At 38.8% G+C, this 16105-nt stretch overlaps 1 protein-coding gene across 1 annotated transcript in view; it reads left to right on the top strand.

Moving 5' to 3' along the window:
• The window catches only part of CDH2 (cadherin 2), a gene marked incomplete at both ends in the record, with an annotated part of 117556 nt that overhangs the window by 88395 nt on the left and 13056 nt on the right, over positions 1–16105 (top strand). The window contains 7 exons of the mRNA XM_080611755.1: positions 1822–1959; positions 2322–2507; positions 4418–4674; positions 6055–6197; positions 7419–7652; positions 8092–8325; positions 9979–10118. Coding sequence (XP_080467881.1) covers positions 1822–1959; positions 2322–2507; positions 4418–4674; positions 6055–6197; positions 7419–7652; positions 8092–8325; positions 9979–10118 — 1332 coding nt within the window. The remainder of the gene's footprint in view (positions 1–1821; positions 1960–2321; positions 2508–4417; positions 4675–6054; positions 6198–7418; positions 7653–8091; positions 8326–9978; positions 10119–16105) is intronic.

Genomic DNA, 16105 nt, shown 5'->3' with positions numbered 1-16105 from the left:
GAAGACAGTATGAAAGTTGAGTTTCTTAGTAATAATAATGGGACTTTCCTTAATGAAATTTGCTTCTTGGGATCAGTGTGTTAAGACCCAGATGAATCAGAAGCACCTGCTGTTTCAATAACGTAGAATGATCTGGCTGCAAGATTTGCTTCAATACTGCTCTAGAGTTTATTGCTTCACAATAAGTAAAGCATATCTTTTCCTGGATGAAAGTGGTGAAAGTATTTCCTTGATTCTCTTGTGACTGCTTCTGTTAGTGTCATGAAGGAAACCTTTAGGATGTTTATTGAAGCATTTTGAAGGTCACTTTGCAAGTATATTTTCCAAACCAGAATTCATATACATATTTCTGCATTATTGAACCATATATTGCATTTCTGTGTAAATAATGTAAGTCTTGCTTTTTTTGAAGAACTGGGGGATGTATACATAGTAATACACATTTGGGGTGTGTTATAAGGGTTCCTTTGTGAAAGAGGACAAGAACATAAGTTGCCTTCAGTGTGAGATAAAGATTCGTTTGATTTATTTTAAAAACGTTTTTTTATTCAATGGCTCATATGTGCTGCTTGGAAGTGTGCGTAAGCATTACATTTCTAATGTCTGTCGTAGTGTCTGGCCAAAATCTGTAAGAAAGTTAGATACAATCAGTAGAATGATCCTTGGTTATTTTTTGTATTGCTATCCATAGTCCCTTTTTGTAAACTGTTTCCATAAGAAGTAGTCTCTCATATACTGCAGTCTTCAAGTAGCGGGAGAAAATAAAGTGCCAAGTGGGGAAAAAAAAAAAATCCTTTAAGTATGTTTATTTTGCCAGCAGGCTTTTGCCGGTGTTAGTAAACCATTCATGAAAGTGATATTTCAAAGTAATAGCAGCTCCTTATGTTTGCGTGTTTTCTTTTGGAAAGAACTGAAGGGTAACACCTAGCTCTCTGAGCTAGGAAGCTGAACTGGGAAATGGAAGAGCATGCATGATATTTGCATTTCACCATCAAGGAGTTAAAATCAACTTCTCAGGAACTCTACGCAACAACGCTCTTTCTAGCGTTCTTTTTTTTTCCCTAGGACCTGGTCAGCTTTGTTTTAAACAGTCTCTGTTGGGCATTCCTTGTGCTTGAGAAGGAGCCCTGGCTGTGCTCCAGCTGTGATGAGATAATGGCATACACGGTGATTGAAGGGGGAGGAGGCTGAGGCTGCAGTGGTGGCCATCTTCAGTCAGGGTGCTTAACTTTTATGGAAATAGCCTGTGCAGTTGTTCCCTCCTCCCTGTTCTCCCAGTGTCCTTACTCGTCTCTGTTAGCCTTGACATCTTCAGCTTCCATAGTGATCACAAGACGTTGCAAACGGCAGGTTTGTTCTTGGGCTTGGCTGAAACAAAACCTTGGCAGTTGTGGCCGTTTGGCCAACTAAACCTACCTTGGCTCAGTTTGCTTAAATGCTTTTGAGGACTTACCCTATTTTAGTATAAACTGCATTCTGTGTTGGGGGCTTTTTTTTCGCATTTGAAAAGCGATGTTAAATCTGTGATAACAGCATTAACTGTATAACATGGTTTTGATTTTTGAAAGCAGGAAGCAGGCAGTCTGTCCTTGTCTCAGTGACATTTGAAGAAATCAAGCAGTAGTTCCATATAGCTAGATGCAACCTGGTGCTGTATTTCTGTGGCACAAACTTTACTCCTGTCATATTGGCTGATGCTAACTAGAATAAACAGTGTGATAGGCTCCATTGCTTAGTGCAGTGCAGTTTTGGGAACACCTGCTGTCCTATGGTAATGTTAGTTTTGTCTAAATCTTATGTTGATGTCGTTTCGTGTTTTAGAAAGTGCAACAATATACATTAATAATTCAAGCTACGGACATGGAAGGAAATCCAACATATGGTCTTTCAAACACAGCAACTGCTGTCATCACTGTGACAGATGTCAATGACAATCCTCCAGAGTTCACCGCCATGACTGTAAGTAGAGGGTGGGAGAAACTGAAGGATGTACATATTTATAACCATTCCCCACTTTTCTCATTATATTCACAGACGGTAAATATTTATTACTTATTAAATATGTACTGGCAGGCAGAATTGAAATACATGCAGAATATTATATCCCTTAGATACAGTATTCTGTTTAGGCCAAAAGGCAAAAGCTGACAAGGGAATCAAACTATCCGTTTTCTGGGTGGCCTCAGGTAAACTTCATTAGATAAATTGTCAGACCTCCAGTGAAGAGAGATGTGCTTCCTAGCATTGATGAATATTCAGTATGGCATGGCTCTTGCCTGCTTATGCAGCCAAGGTAAAATGTTTTCTTGTGTTTTTTGCAGTTCTATGGGGAAGTACCAGAAAACAGGGTGGATGTGATTGTGGCAAACCTGACAGTAACAGATAAAGATCAGCCTCACACGCCTGCGTGGAATGCGATGTACCGGATGACTGGAGGAGACCCAACAGGTCGATTCACCATCCTGACTGATCCCAATAGCAACGATGGGCTGGTGACCGTTGCGAAGGTGAGAGATGCTTGTGCTTCAGGGAATTAGGCAGAGATGGAATAAGTGGGAGAACACTGGGGAGTGGGGGAAAATGTGGGCTCCTGAGGCCAACATGAATCTGGAAAGTAGAATGGATGGGCAGTGTCTGCCTTGTGGAAGTTGGCTGTCTCTTGTAGCATTTTTTCTTTGCTTACACTATTAGTAGTACTCCAACTGATCAATTTTAAAAATCAGGCTAGGTTGTGGAAAGTGACAGATTTTGAAGCTGTATTTGCTAAAAGATAGGAATTAGTCTGTGAAAAGGCATTTGCTTAGTATGTTGCTAGAGTAAAAGAACAGCTTCCTACCTTCTGGGACCCCCCCCAGTAATCATGCTTGTTTGTATGTGGGGTTTATGTCAACATGTTCCCATTAAGGAACAGATACAGGCAGTCAGGGCACAATCAGAGAGGAAAAAGTGATAGGTGGGAGGCTACTTCTACAAGAGACTTTTAAAGACTGGCTATTTTTAAAGCCTCATTTAAATACCTTTTATGGAATAACCTGTCTATCTTCATTCTCTAGCCAGCACAGCTCTGTGTTGAGGAGTGACTTATTTCAAGTGATAATAACAATGTGGTTCTATAATTAAACTTGCCAGGCATTAGGCATCTTTCCTCATGGCCCTCTGATAAGCGTCTCATCTCTGAGTTGGCCTGTTCTGGTTTTCCTGATCCACTTCAAGTCAACTGTAAGATGCCAACATTTCCATTTGGAAATTAAAACATTCACTTTTTTTTCCCCTTAATTCTTTTTCTGACCCCCTTTTTTCTTTTTTTAATCTTGTCAGTATTTGGTGACAAATAGATACAAGTTTTTAAACAGCTGTAGTGGTAATTCACAATAGGGTTTTTTTTGTTTGGTTTTTTTTTTTGTTGTTGTTTTGTTTATTTGGTTTTTTTTAAAGAACTCTCTTGTTTTATAACTGCACTTCCCCAGAGGTACCAATTGTTGTATTACAGCCTTCCAGCAAGAATTACATGAATGTTTGTGCTTTGTAGCACTCCTTTAGGCACCTGACATGGGAAGAGTTGGAAGCCTGCCTACAGTTTTTATTGGCAGTGCAATGAGTTGATCTGTCAACCTGAAGATTTGATCATCTACTGTCACTGCATTTATACTGTCATGTGCTAAGTGCCCCTGTAAAGGTACAGGGTTCCTTCAATTCTAGAGTTAGTGGGAGTAGTACAGTGCATAGTACTAAGGCAAATCAGGTCTTGGGGAATGCCTCTTCCCTACGCAGTACAACAGCGGAGCTCTAGCATCAAACTGGTTTTACTTCTCCTCTTAAATTTGACTTCTGGTTCAGTGAGAAAGTCCCCAGACTGAAGGTAGTCTAGACGGTGAAGATGCAAGCTGTAGGCATGCCAGAAATAGAATTAGCTGGAATTACAAAGAGTCTTTCTAGTGAAACATTAAGGGCATGGGAATCTCTGATCTATGGGGCTAGGTATAATCACGATCTTGTTTGAAGGTTGTTCATCCTCATAACCGACAGAGGCAGATTTCTTTCCCCAGGAGAGCTTCTCAGGAGGCACATCTGCTTATGTGAGTGCCTGGCACAGAGCTGGAAGTTTTTAAATCAATTTCTGATGAAACTACTTGTTTCCTCAGTTACCTGTAATGGCAGTACCAGAGTAAGTTACATTCAAGAATGAGATGGTTTCTAGCTGTTCTAACTTTAAAATTGCTGCAGGTGCTAAGCAAAATGCTAACCCAGTCTCCTGTTGAGGTGTTGTATTTAGTATGTTTTCTTTAGGCTCTGTGCTCATTTTTGACAAAAGCAGTAGAAATAACACTTAAAAGTGTGCTTTAAAGTAAAAATGTTATCATGTGTCCATTGCTGGTTTTAGTGAATGTTAACGCTTTCTGCTCTTTGCTTTTCACAGCCTATTGACTTCGAGACCAACAGGATGTTTGTACTTACTGTAGCTGCGGAAAATCAAGTGCCTTTGGCTAAGGGGATTCAACATCCTCCTCAGTCAACAGCAACTGTGTCCATTACGGTCATTGATGTGAATGAGAGCCCATATTTTGTTCCAAACCCTAAGCTTGTACGTCAAGAAGAAGGACTACTTGCTGGTAGCGTGTTGACAACTTTCACTGCTCAGGACCCAGATCGTTACATGCAGCAAACCTCTCTAAGGTCTATACGAACTCTTTGCAGTTATTTAACAATTGAAATGTAATATCTGTGTTACAGAATGGATGGGGAGCAAAGAGACTGCAAATGAAATGACTGCATTTACCACAGCACATAGCTATACAAATACTTCCTGTAGGTTTTTGTGCAGCTTTCTCTAAAAGGATTTGTTTCTGTAGAGAAGGTGACCCAACCCATATTCATAGCTCTGTAAACTGTGTTATATCCTAATGCAAAGTCCCACATCATCAAGGTAGAATAAAGTTATGCATCTGTGTTAAAGTATATGTGGTATCCCGACAAATTAAGTCAGAGTGGACACATACTTATGTGAACTAAGATCATTTGCAGTCTAAATTAACCAATAATTTTGACAGAGCAGCAAAACCACATCATATTGTTGACCAAATCTAAAGGGTTTTCTCATTTATTCTCCCAGGATTGCCAAGTGCTGCTGTTGTCTGTCTGTGTACTCTTGAACCTGATAGCTATGATCATAATTTGCCTAGTGACTAAACCTATGCTAAATGAGAAAAGAGACTGGACCATGGAGATTTTAAAGCATGCATTCTCATACCTTGTTTAAAACATGGTCATTGACTGCAAAGCTAAGGCACAGTGACTAGCCTTGTGCCAGAACTCAGGTTCTGAGCTTATCCAGCAGCTTTTTTAGCTCACGTAGAAGAAACTCCAGAACTTCCTTTCTGTCTTTCCTTCCAAAATTGAGATTGTTACGATTTTATTTTCATTTAAATTTTGGTTAGCTGATGTTTTACTCATTTCTGGATGTAACCGTCATAGACACGATCATATGAGGACTTAGATATATGCATTTTTAATGACCTAAGGTAGCTTGCACTTGATTAATGTCAAAGAACATTTCTCAGATGGAAGGATGGTTTTGAAAAACACTCCTTTCAAATCAAGATGAGAAGTATGCAATAAAACAGGGCCTCTAAAAATTAACATTGGAAGCACTAGAATAATACAAATTAGTGCTATTCCAACTCTCTCTATCTGTTACCTCTCTCCTGCTTTCAGCACTCTGATAAGTTATTATGAACAGTTCTGTAGGTATAGAACAAGCAAGAGGGAGTCTTAATGAATATTTTGAGTCTGAATGTTACATAGTTTGTGGTAATCATGATTTCCTCCAGTTATGTGATAATTTACATGGCAGGGCACTTGAAGAATCTAAATGTAAGACTGTTTTTAATACTTTCAAGAATTTTTGTGACAGGCTTAATAAGTGGAAAACAGTGAAATACTGTCTTCAAATAAAAAAATCCCAAACTGTTCAGAATACAAATTAAAATACTAATGTTGTCTTTGCCAGTATTTATGTTGACAGAAAAATAACACAACTTGTGGTCAAATACACAGGTACTCGAAACTTTCAGATCCTGCGAACTGGCTGAAAATTGACCCTATTAATGGACAAATAACTACTACAGCTGTTCTGGACAGAGAGTCAATATACGTGCAAAACAATATGTATAATGCAACGTTCCTTGCTTCTGATAATGGTATGTATCAACATGGTTTGTTTTTTCAAAAAGCTTTATTCTGTGCGGTTGAATTGCATTCAGCTTTACCAGGGCAGAAAGTAATATAACTTAGAACACATCCAGTTGGAAGTCTGTATTAGTATCAGACTTTGTGTATTCCCCAGCTGTTTGGGAAGTGGGCTGAAAAGTAGTACTGTGAGCTTGGAGAAGGGCACTGGCTTAATTATAGTAGTTGAGTTTATTGAAAACTGAAAATAAAACCCTGCGCAGGAGATTCACAGGCATAAGTGGCCTTTATGGGGAGTAACGTGTTGGGGAGAGCTGTTGTATTTTTCCACATTCAGGCTACAGCAGTGCAGAGGGAAAAGTGGCTTTTCATTGTCCGTTCATTAAGGACAATTAACAGTCTCTGCTCAAAAATGAGTCCTGTGATTTCAGCTGGAGTGCTGTACTGTTCATAGCCGATACAAGAAAGATGGACAGGTGCAGTTAGGCATTCTGGCATTAGAGAGGAATACTGAAACACTGGGGCTGTTTATCTTTGGGAGAAGACAAATGGTAGAATTTCACAAACTGGTTCTGTATAACAAAGCTAGATTATCTGTTTCTATCTTTTTTGTTCTGTTCTGGAGAAAATAAAATAAATGGAACTGAATATTATGGGAGTGGTGGGGAATGGAATAAGAACCATTGGTAATTATACTAAGAAATTCAGTGCCACATGTTTCACATAAACGTGCGACTTTAGCAAGGTTTACGGAAGCATCACATATTCAGTGTGGATAGCAAGAATGTCTAGAAGTAGCATGCTGGAAGTCAGTATTAGAAAGAATTTAAATAGCACATTTGTGGTAAAGGGTGGTCGTAAGTCCTTAAAGTTACAAAATAAATTTTCCAGAGGATAAATTCTCCCAGTTTTTACCCCACCTTTTTGTTTGAAGCATTCAATATGGACCATCTCTGGAGATGAACTGGCTGTCTGGTCAATGAAAGGTTTGAAGCCCTGATCTGTGGATCTGCAGTTATTTGCTGAATTTTGCTGAGTAGGGCATTTTTTTTTTTCTGAGAACAGGCTATGTAAGAATTGTGTGTTAGCAGGAGCAGTGACAGTATTAGATTGGCTTGGTAAAGACAGAATCCCAAAACTGAGGTGAACCGATGTACATGGCAGTTGGAAGGTGTTGGCTTAAGTAACTTTGCAATTAGAAACAGGCTTGATATCATTTTCTTTTCTTGAAGGAATTCCGCCAATGAGTGGAACTGGCACACTTCAGATATACCTGCTGGACATCAATGATAATGCCCCCCAAGTGAATCCAAAAGAAGCCACAACTTGTGAAACTGTACAGCCTAACGCTATTAACATCACTGCTGTAGACCCTGACATAGATCCAAATGCAGGCCCATTTGCCTTTGAGCTGCCTGACACACCTGCTAGCATTAAGAGGAATTGGACCATTGTTCGAATTAGTGGTAATTAACATTATTGAAGTCTTAATAATTTTAAGGAAATCACTGAATATCATAGAATGGTTTGGGTTGGAAGGGACACCTTCCACCAGACCAGGTTTCTCAAAGCCTCGTCCAACCTGGCCTTGAACAGGTTGGATATGCTTATGTTTGTATATCCTTGAATATGCTTTTCTGTATTTTACTTTGGTATTATTTTGCAATGTGCATGAATTTGGTTAATACAAATAGGAAAGCACCTTTGTGTAAGTTCCCCAAATAACAGGAAGCTTTAAGAAAGAAGAAACGTTCACAGTAATAAAGAAGTCTGTTATCCTGGGTGTCATGTGGTGGGTTGAACAAGTTAATTCAGAGCTCAGGATGAGCCATTTTTGCCAGTACTGTTTTAAACCTACATGAGCAGTACATTGCTTTTTAACAAGTGCCTCATCTTCACACACAGGCGATCATGCCCAGCTGTCTTTAAGGATCAGGTTCCTGGAGGCTGGTATCTATGATGTGCCCATAGTCATTACAGATTCTGGAAATCCACATGCTTCTAGCACTTCTGTGCTGAAAGTGAAAGTTTGCCAATGTGACATAAATGGAGACTGCACTGATGTTGACCGGATTGTTGGTGCAGGGCTGGGCACTGGTGCCATCATTGCAATTCTGCTTTGTATCATCATCTTGCTCAGTGAGTATATAGATTTCTTAATTCTAACTCTTTTAATCTTGGTTTGCAAGTATTATATTATGTTGTAGTCCCACATGCCTTGATAAAACCAGGGTAGTGATTGAAGACTCAAGTCTGAAGATTGTTGCTGCTTCGTTGTCTTGGACAAATACGAAAACCCTCCTGATGGTAAAGTATGAGGAGTCTGTGAGATCATAACTAGCACTTGCCTGGCAGTCAGGCCCCACAGTGGGTTTGTGAAAGAGATTTTTCTGTACCCATGAGCGCTTTTTCTATTACATCAGTGAGTGACCAAATTGAAGATTTGATTAATCTTGAGATGTCTAGTCGCTTTTGTGCTGTTGGTACTGTGTGATGTGATGCCACCCACAGTGGGTAATAATGCCTTTAAGGAGTGCTCTGGTGTTACTACTGTTGTGCCTTAGATTAATGTAAGTAGGCTGTTTGATTTTTGGAAAGTAATAAATCAGAGCCCTTCATATAAAGCCCGACAAGCAGGCAGCCATGCAGGAAGACTGGAGTGTATGTTTAAGTGCTACATAAAGTTGTGCTAATATAATATTTTTGTGTCAAGTCCATTCAATAAGGGAAATGACTGAACATCATGACTAGGTGTCTGTCCAGTGTAGTAAATTAGATGCTAGCCCTCCTACACATTGTGGTTAACTGATTTCCAATTGTGGTGGCACACAAGGAAAGGATTAACCTGTTCAAAGTGTACTGTGCACCAGTCCAGAACATACAAAATGATGGAAAGGAGTAATTTGAAAACATAAAATAAAAAGTATTTGAGCCTGGCTAAGCCCATGGCTGTACACAGGCACACTACAATTATTTTCTTGATATAAGATACTCTTAAAATGTGAGGTATTGAATTAGCAAAGCTTTATTGAAACAATCAAATCCTGCAAGACATTCTTCATATATTGGCATTGCAGATGCATTGTAATTTCTTTCCATGAAGATGTTTATAACTGGAAACATGCTTATTGTATTAGGAATTATTTTACATTTATTCTGTTTTGTTTCTCCTACAGTTTTCTTTAATAGCTTTAGTTTGTAAGCAAATGGTATAACTTGAAATTCTTGAGGTTAAAGATTAAAAATATATAGCTCTAAATGCCACTGCATTTTCCTCAGCCTTAATTCCTCTTGCTTCTAAACATAAGTCTAAACTTAGGCAACAGTACAGTCTGTTCTCTGCTGAGCTTTATGCCAAAATAGCCTAACCTTGTGATGTTCAAACATCAGAGTTACTTAAACTATATAATTGCTATATATTCTTGGACATAGCAGAAATAAATATAAATAATACAATCTGCTAGCATTCTTGCCACTACTGGTGAGATTCCCTTCTTAATTTAGTGTTTTATGAAGCTTGGTTTTCCTTGTTTCTTTTCATGAGAAGTTTAGTCTGCAGATGTGGAATGGATATGTGATTTACGACCTTGAATTTGTGTTTGATTTCCAAATCCAGTTGCCTATAGTAGCCTGAATTTAAATATTTCTTGCTGAAGATACCTTCTGTGGGACTGTTTATTTAACAAAAAAACAAATAACCACACAAAAAACCAAACACCAAATTTGTACCATTTTCTGTGGCTGTACTTCAGAATGAAAATGTGGTTTTGTGTCTTCCTTTTTGCAATGTAGTTTTAGTTTTAATGTTCGTGGTATGGATGAAACGCCGGGATAAAGAGCGCCAGGCAAAGCAGCTCTTGATTGATCCAGAAGACGATGTGAGGGACAACATTCTGAAATATGATGAAGAGGGTGGTGGTGAAGAAGATCAGGTGAGGAATGATCAGTGGTTTTTACGCATAGATTTGCATTTCATTCTCCACTTTGTTTGGGGTTTGGGTTTTTTGGGTTTTTTTTTCTGTTCCAGAAATACCAATTTCTTGCCTTTTGGAATAGATGCAAAATCAGTATCTTGTCCACTTAAAGTCACAACATTCTGACCATGCTTCAGCTAAAGCTGTTGTATTTAAATGAAAATTAACATCCGCTCTCATCGCAGTCTGTAAATCTTCTTCACTCCTTGTGTGGGATTCTGTTGTACAAAATCACCAGTGCAGAGTGCCTAATACAGTCTATTCCAAATATCACCCTTTTTTGGTGAGAGGTGAATGCCTTTCTAGATATACAGTAATGCTGGCTATTGACAGATTGCCTCTACTGGGACTTCAGTTTGGAAAGTATTTATGTTTCAAGTAGCTGTCAGGGCACATCTGTGTTCAGTCAAATACCTTTCCGGTCAGGTGCCATACGCATTTACTCTCATGTCACCTCTGATTGAACCACTGCTGATATGTCAGAGGACTCAGAGTGATGTGTATATTCTAAGAATAGCTTCTTTTTCCATTTATTTCTCCAAGTTAGTGAATTTCCAAGCAGTGCGATTTCTTTGCTTCAGAGAAGGTTTTTTAAAGTGCTTTAGGAACATGACAAACAGTAGATTTATGCACATTATTAGTGGTAAAAGTAAGTATAATAATTACAAAGGGGACAGTGCATATAATATAAGCTCAGAAATGTTCCAGTAAAAAGCCTTGAGAAACTAAGCGTAATTCTTCCATACATCCCCAGTCACAGTCATCTGGCACTTGAGTTATCTAAAAAGTGTCTCCCTTCACTGGTACAGGCATTTATAGCTTCCTTCTGCTCGTTTGTTTGTTTGTCTGAAATTTGTGTTCCCCTTAGTAATTTCCATGCTTCCTGCATTTCCCCAAGTACTGTTCCTACTTCCTGGCTTTTCTCTTTAAGCAATTTGCAAAGGAAACTTCAGTTCATGCAGTTTTGGAAAATTGCTTATGTTATTAAATAAATTGAAGACAACCCTTTGAGTCTCTCTGTATATTCCAGTTGTTTATACACAGACAGTTTGAGTACAAGAATTACATCCTTTCTCTGCATCTGTTACTGCATAGAAGAGTTACAGGCTTTAAGAACATGAAGAAATTTCAGTCTTGTGAGACCAAATTTTCCAATTCACGTATTATAGACTGGTTTGGCTTGGAAGGAATCTTAAAGCTCATCCAGTTCCAGCCCCCTGACATGTGCAGGGACACCTTCCACTAGACCAGGTTGCTTCAAGCCCTGTCCAGCCTGGCCTTGAACACTGACAGGGATGTGGCATCCACAATTCCCCTTGTCCCGTCACTACCTGCCATTGTAAAAAGTCCCTCTCCTGATGTCTTGTAGGCCCTCTTTAGGTGTTGGAAGACTGTACCCAGCTTTTGTTCATCCACAGTTCTCTGGGGGATCTGTTTAGCAATTTTCATGTGGCTTTGATTGTCAATTGCTGTCCATGCAACCCTCAGAACAGTCAGTAAGGTTCTCAGAGTATATACTGTTCAGTGGGAAGTCACAGGAAATGCTAGAGTAGTGTCCTGGGTTCAGCTTGTGCTGCAGATTGAAAACTTTCAGAGTGTTTGTAACAGTGTACAGGGAGAGTAAAATACTGAATGGTTTAGAAATGGTACTGAAGTCTCTCTTGTCCATCTTGTACTGTGCTGCTCCTCTTATACTGAGGTATAGACATAGGCTGTCTTTGTGAGAGGTATAGTCAGGGTAGTGTGGTAGGAGGCAACATTGTGTGAATGCTGTAGAGATTAGCAGGATGTAAACCATTCGCAAATGCAGCCTTTCACTGCAGTGAATGAGCATAGTACACTCAATGAAAGGAAAAACTGACAGTGGGTGGAGTAGCAGTAAAGTGGTAAGAAATGTGAAATTAGGATCATTTCCTCTCGCTGTGAGTAGAGGAAGCACCTAAACACAGAGAGGTGTCTAGGTGAATGAAAACTGAATGATTTTTAACCGCTAAACCCCTGCTTGCTTTCTTAAGACAAATTTTAAAGCCACTGTTAAAAAATTATTTTTCTTAGCTGCCAGCCATGTAGTTTGGGTACACTGGTCCCTTTCCTAATCCAGCAGTAGACCATCGTGTCTGAGAGTCTTAAAGGGCTTTATGTACTCCAAACATAACGAGCAATACAGGAAAAGAAAGTAAAAGCTCATATGAAGCATATAGCAAGCTTTTATAAGTATATTTCTATTGCAAGACTTTTAGACCACTATGTAGACAAAAAGGGAAGAGGCCCTCCCACGGCTCTGGACTTAGGAATTTATTCCTGTACAGAAGGGCCGAATAGAGAACATAAACTTATCACGCAGGCACTTAATTTTCTGTCTACAATGGATGATGAAAATAAGTTCTGTCTTGCTTTTCAGGGGGATTATTATACTTAATTTTAGTTCGATGTTTTGTAAAATCTATTTTCTGTTTGTGCTTGACTGGATGATAATAGTTCCAGGTTCATTTGTTCTCAATTTCCTCCTTGCCCACTTCACCTCACGTGCCCAGGGGAAAGAGGGAGGATTATGTTTTCTTGAGTTTTATTCAGTTTTGCACGCATTTTATGTGAGATTTAAGAACTTGGAATGCTAAGCTTCTGAAATGTCCCAACAAGTTCCCTACCGAGTAGTAATCTCATTTTTGCAAACCGTGGCTTAGCAAAATACTATACAAGCAAAGCTATGTACAAAACATGGTGGGCAAAAGACACTGGCCATAAGGATCTTCGCATTTTTGTCAAAGTTAAAGTAAGCATTAAAGTGTCAAAGTTACTGTCCTAAAAATGCATGAGACTGCCACCAAAAATCTATTTTCAGAATGGGGCCTCATACGGTAAAACTGCCACTGTTCTATTAAAATCAAGAAAAAAATATTTCATGTCAACCTTGCATCCACAAGTCATCAGCAGATGACAGAGGAAAATGTGTACATCAGTATTAACTTTTTATAGTGCATTCTTTCCAAAAGCATCAGGATTGATTGAACAAGCAGCTTCAATAGAAGGCAGGGCACAAAGTGACTCAGAAGCACAAGGCCATCCAACCCAGGGTACATCTCATGCAGCAAAACAGAAGGGAATGCTCAAAGCTTCATGTGAATCTCAGTGCAAACAGTATTTCAGAATCCTCAGATATTTTTATCATCTGTACCTTTTTAAAATACATCTATTTATAGCAAGCAAATTACTTAGGCCTTTTTGAAATCACCTGCTTTTCTGGATGAATACTTGAAGATTTGCCCTCTGTTGCCTCATTTTTCTTGTTTATCCAAGATGTTTAGGTGACCTGAAGATACAGCTGGTAAGGCTTGAAGATAAGTGAACTTGGGACTCTGCATCCTGAACCAAACTACTTTTAGATTAGTGGGTTTGCTCTTGGGGTAATTTATTTAAGAGGGTTCATTTTTTCATTTAGAAGTGATGCATTTTGGTTTCGTAGCTGTCATTGCAGATCCAGAAACTCCTTAAGTACCCTTGGCGTGTTCCTTTCAAACTCTTTGTATGTGCTATCAGGGTAATGTCTCCCAGAGCACATTTTATGAGTTCCAAATTCCAGCTAGTTCCTCCTAGTCATAGCAACTGTCAACAAAAAGGTGGAATTCCTGCTTTATTTTGCTTGTTGGTTTGTTGTTTGGTTGGGTTTCTTCTCTCCTGTGCTAACATTTTGAAGGAATTATGCTGTAATGTCTGTCATAAAAGAGCAATTTTTTCCATCGTGAAGGTGTTCTATTAATCCCAGTTGAGGCCATCTTGGCCTGCTTTGTTCACTCTGACAGACTGAATGCTTGTAAAGAAAATTGAGGTTCTTGAATGATTCATAGTCTTCCACTAGCCTGGCATGATGTACACGAAGTTGTGTGATCTCCACAGCAGTTCAGAAAAATGCTTCTAATTCTGTAAACCAGAAAAGCTCTTGAGCCATAGGTCATAACTGAAGTCAGTCTGCTCCCCACTGAAGACCATTGTCAATACTGAAAATGTTCTGGTCTTTTATCACCTAGTTTCTTGTGGGCTGAAAAACTGTACAGCACTCCTGTTGTTCCAGGCAGAAACATTTTTTCCTGATATTGGGAAAGATCAATGTAGTAGCAGAAACTGGGGACAGCAGGGTAAGGAGAGGAAGCAAAGGTATTCCAGATATTGTTGGGACATGAGAGGCTTTGAGTCAGCATTGTTCCACCAAAGTCAGTGGTGGACCAGTTTGGTTGCTGGTTTGAGGAGGGGGAGGGGAAGTTTTGTGAGGTTTTTTGGTTTACTTTGAAGGTTGTTTGTTCAGTTGGTTGGGTTTTCTTTTGTTTCTGTTTTCTGTTTGTTTTTCAATTTGGCATCTGAATCTTTAACTCAGCAATTGGGGTGGGGGACACTACAGTTTGCTATATCCTGAAATAGAAGTGCCTAGTTTAGGTTCAAATTATGAAGCTGGTAGTGACTCTCTTGATTATTACTTGACCATGATCTACAGCTTGTAGTTTTTTCACAAATGAAAGGTGCAAGGTACAAATGACGAATATTCTCTCCCAACTCGATGTGCTCTCAACTTGTAATACTGTTGTCAGTTAGAAATTCCAAAACCTCATGTCGGCTGAGTGTTAAAGCACTTAGCACTTGTCTGCAGGATAGTTCACTCACATAGCAGATCACAACCCATAAGCATTAGTAATTTGTTTTCATTGCATGTCTCAGGGCGTTCATGTGATTTACATCGAGGCAGTGGGTGCTTGACTGGGGTACGTGCAGCATATGTCAGCTTGGTAACTGTGATATATCTTTTTCTATGTTATTGCTTCTGTATACATCTCATTGCACAAGATGATCTTCTCATCTCCTTTGAGCCCGTTTCTGTAGTGTTTTCTGAATTCTGGTAGTACTTGTTCACGCAGGTGGTCCTGTTGAACCAAGTGCTCTGAGCAAGTGGGTGGTATGCTTTGGAAGTATTGCAGATTAGCTGTTTTGAACCTGTATTTTAATCTAGCCCTCAGATCTCTTCAGCACAAAGGTTTCCAACACAATGCTTTTGGTATCGTTCACAGTAATTTTCATCCATAAAGATTCTACGTGTTCCTTTCTACAACACCTTTTCTTATGAGTCTATTCAGACATTAGTCAATAGCTTCGTTTTTGTCATGTTTTATTATATGTTTATATAGAAAAATAGTAGCATTTATTTAAAAGGTGCTAATAGCATTAAAAACATAATATGTTATTTTTATATGCACAGGATCTAAATTCCTCCTTCACGGAAAGGGTATCATTTGTGTGTCATTGACAAAAATGAAATTGTTAATCCTTTGGCATTTTGGGGTTTTGTTTTGGGTTTTTTGTGTACATGTTTTTGTTTGGTTTTGTGGGGGGTTTTTTGGGTGGGGGGGAGGCAAGGCAGGTTCCTTATAGTCATAACTTCCTGTATGCCTGCATCTTAAGATAGCAATGGTCATCTGTGTTGGATCTTATTGTAACCTCTGTTGTAAATATAACAATGATAATAAAATTCATTTGATTATATTTTATTTTCACCACCCTATCTAAATGTTATTCCGATCACATTCTAACCTCTATTTTGCATTGCATTAAGATTGGAATATGGTTTATGTTTAGAAATTTTAATGATAATGAATGAAATAACTGTTGCTAAGATATCTCTAGGGAATATACAATATTATAATTAGAATGTAGTTATTTTGGGGGTTGTGTTTGCTTACTAAGACATTAACTTCATTTTTTGAATGAGCAACTCATGCAGTGCTCCCGTGGAGGAATTACTGTCATTCCTTAGTGAATCTTTATCTCATCATATGAAAAGTAATGTTTCTGTAATTCCATTAAAAAATTGTTTTATCTTTTATCCTGTCTAGAATCTATGCCTGTTACAGTGTTTTATCTGCAGCTAGAGTTTAACTTTCACCTTTTTATTATTAAAAAAA

Source organism: Psittacula echo (genome assembly GCF_963264785.1).
Source record: "Psittacula echo genome assembly, chromosome: 2".
NCBI classification, from domain to species: Eukaryota; Metazoa; Chordata; class Aves; order Psittaciformes; family Psittacidae; genus Psittacula; species Psittacula echo.
Note: the sequence above shows the minus strand (reverse complement) of the source record. Positions and strands in the feature narration are given on the sequence as shown.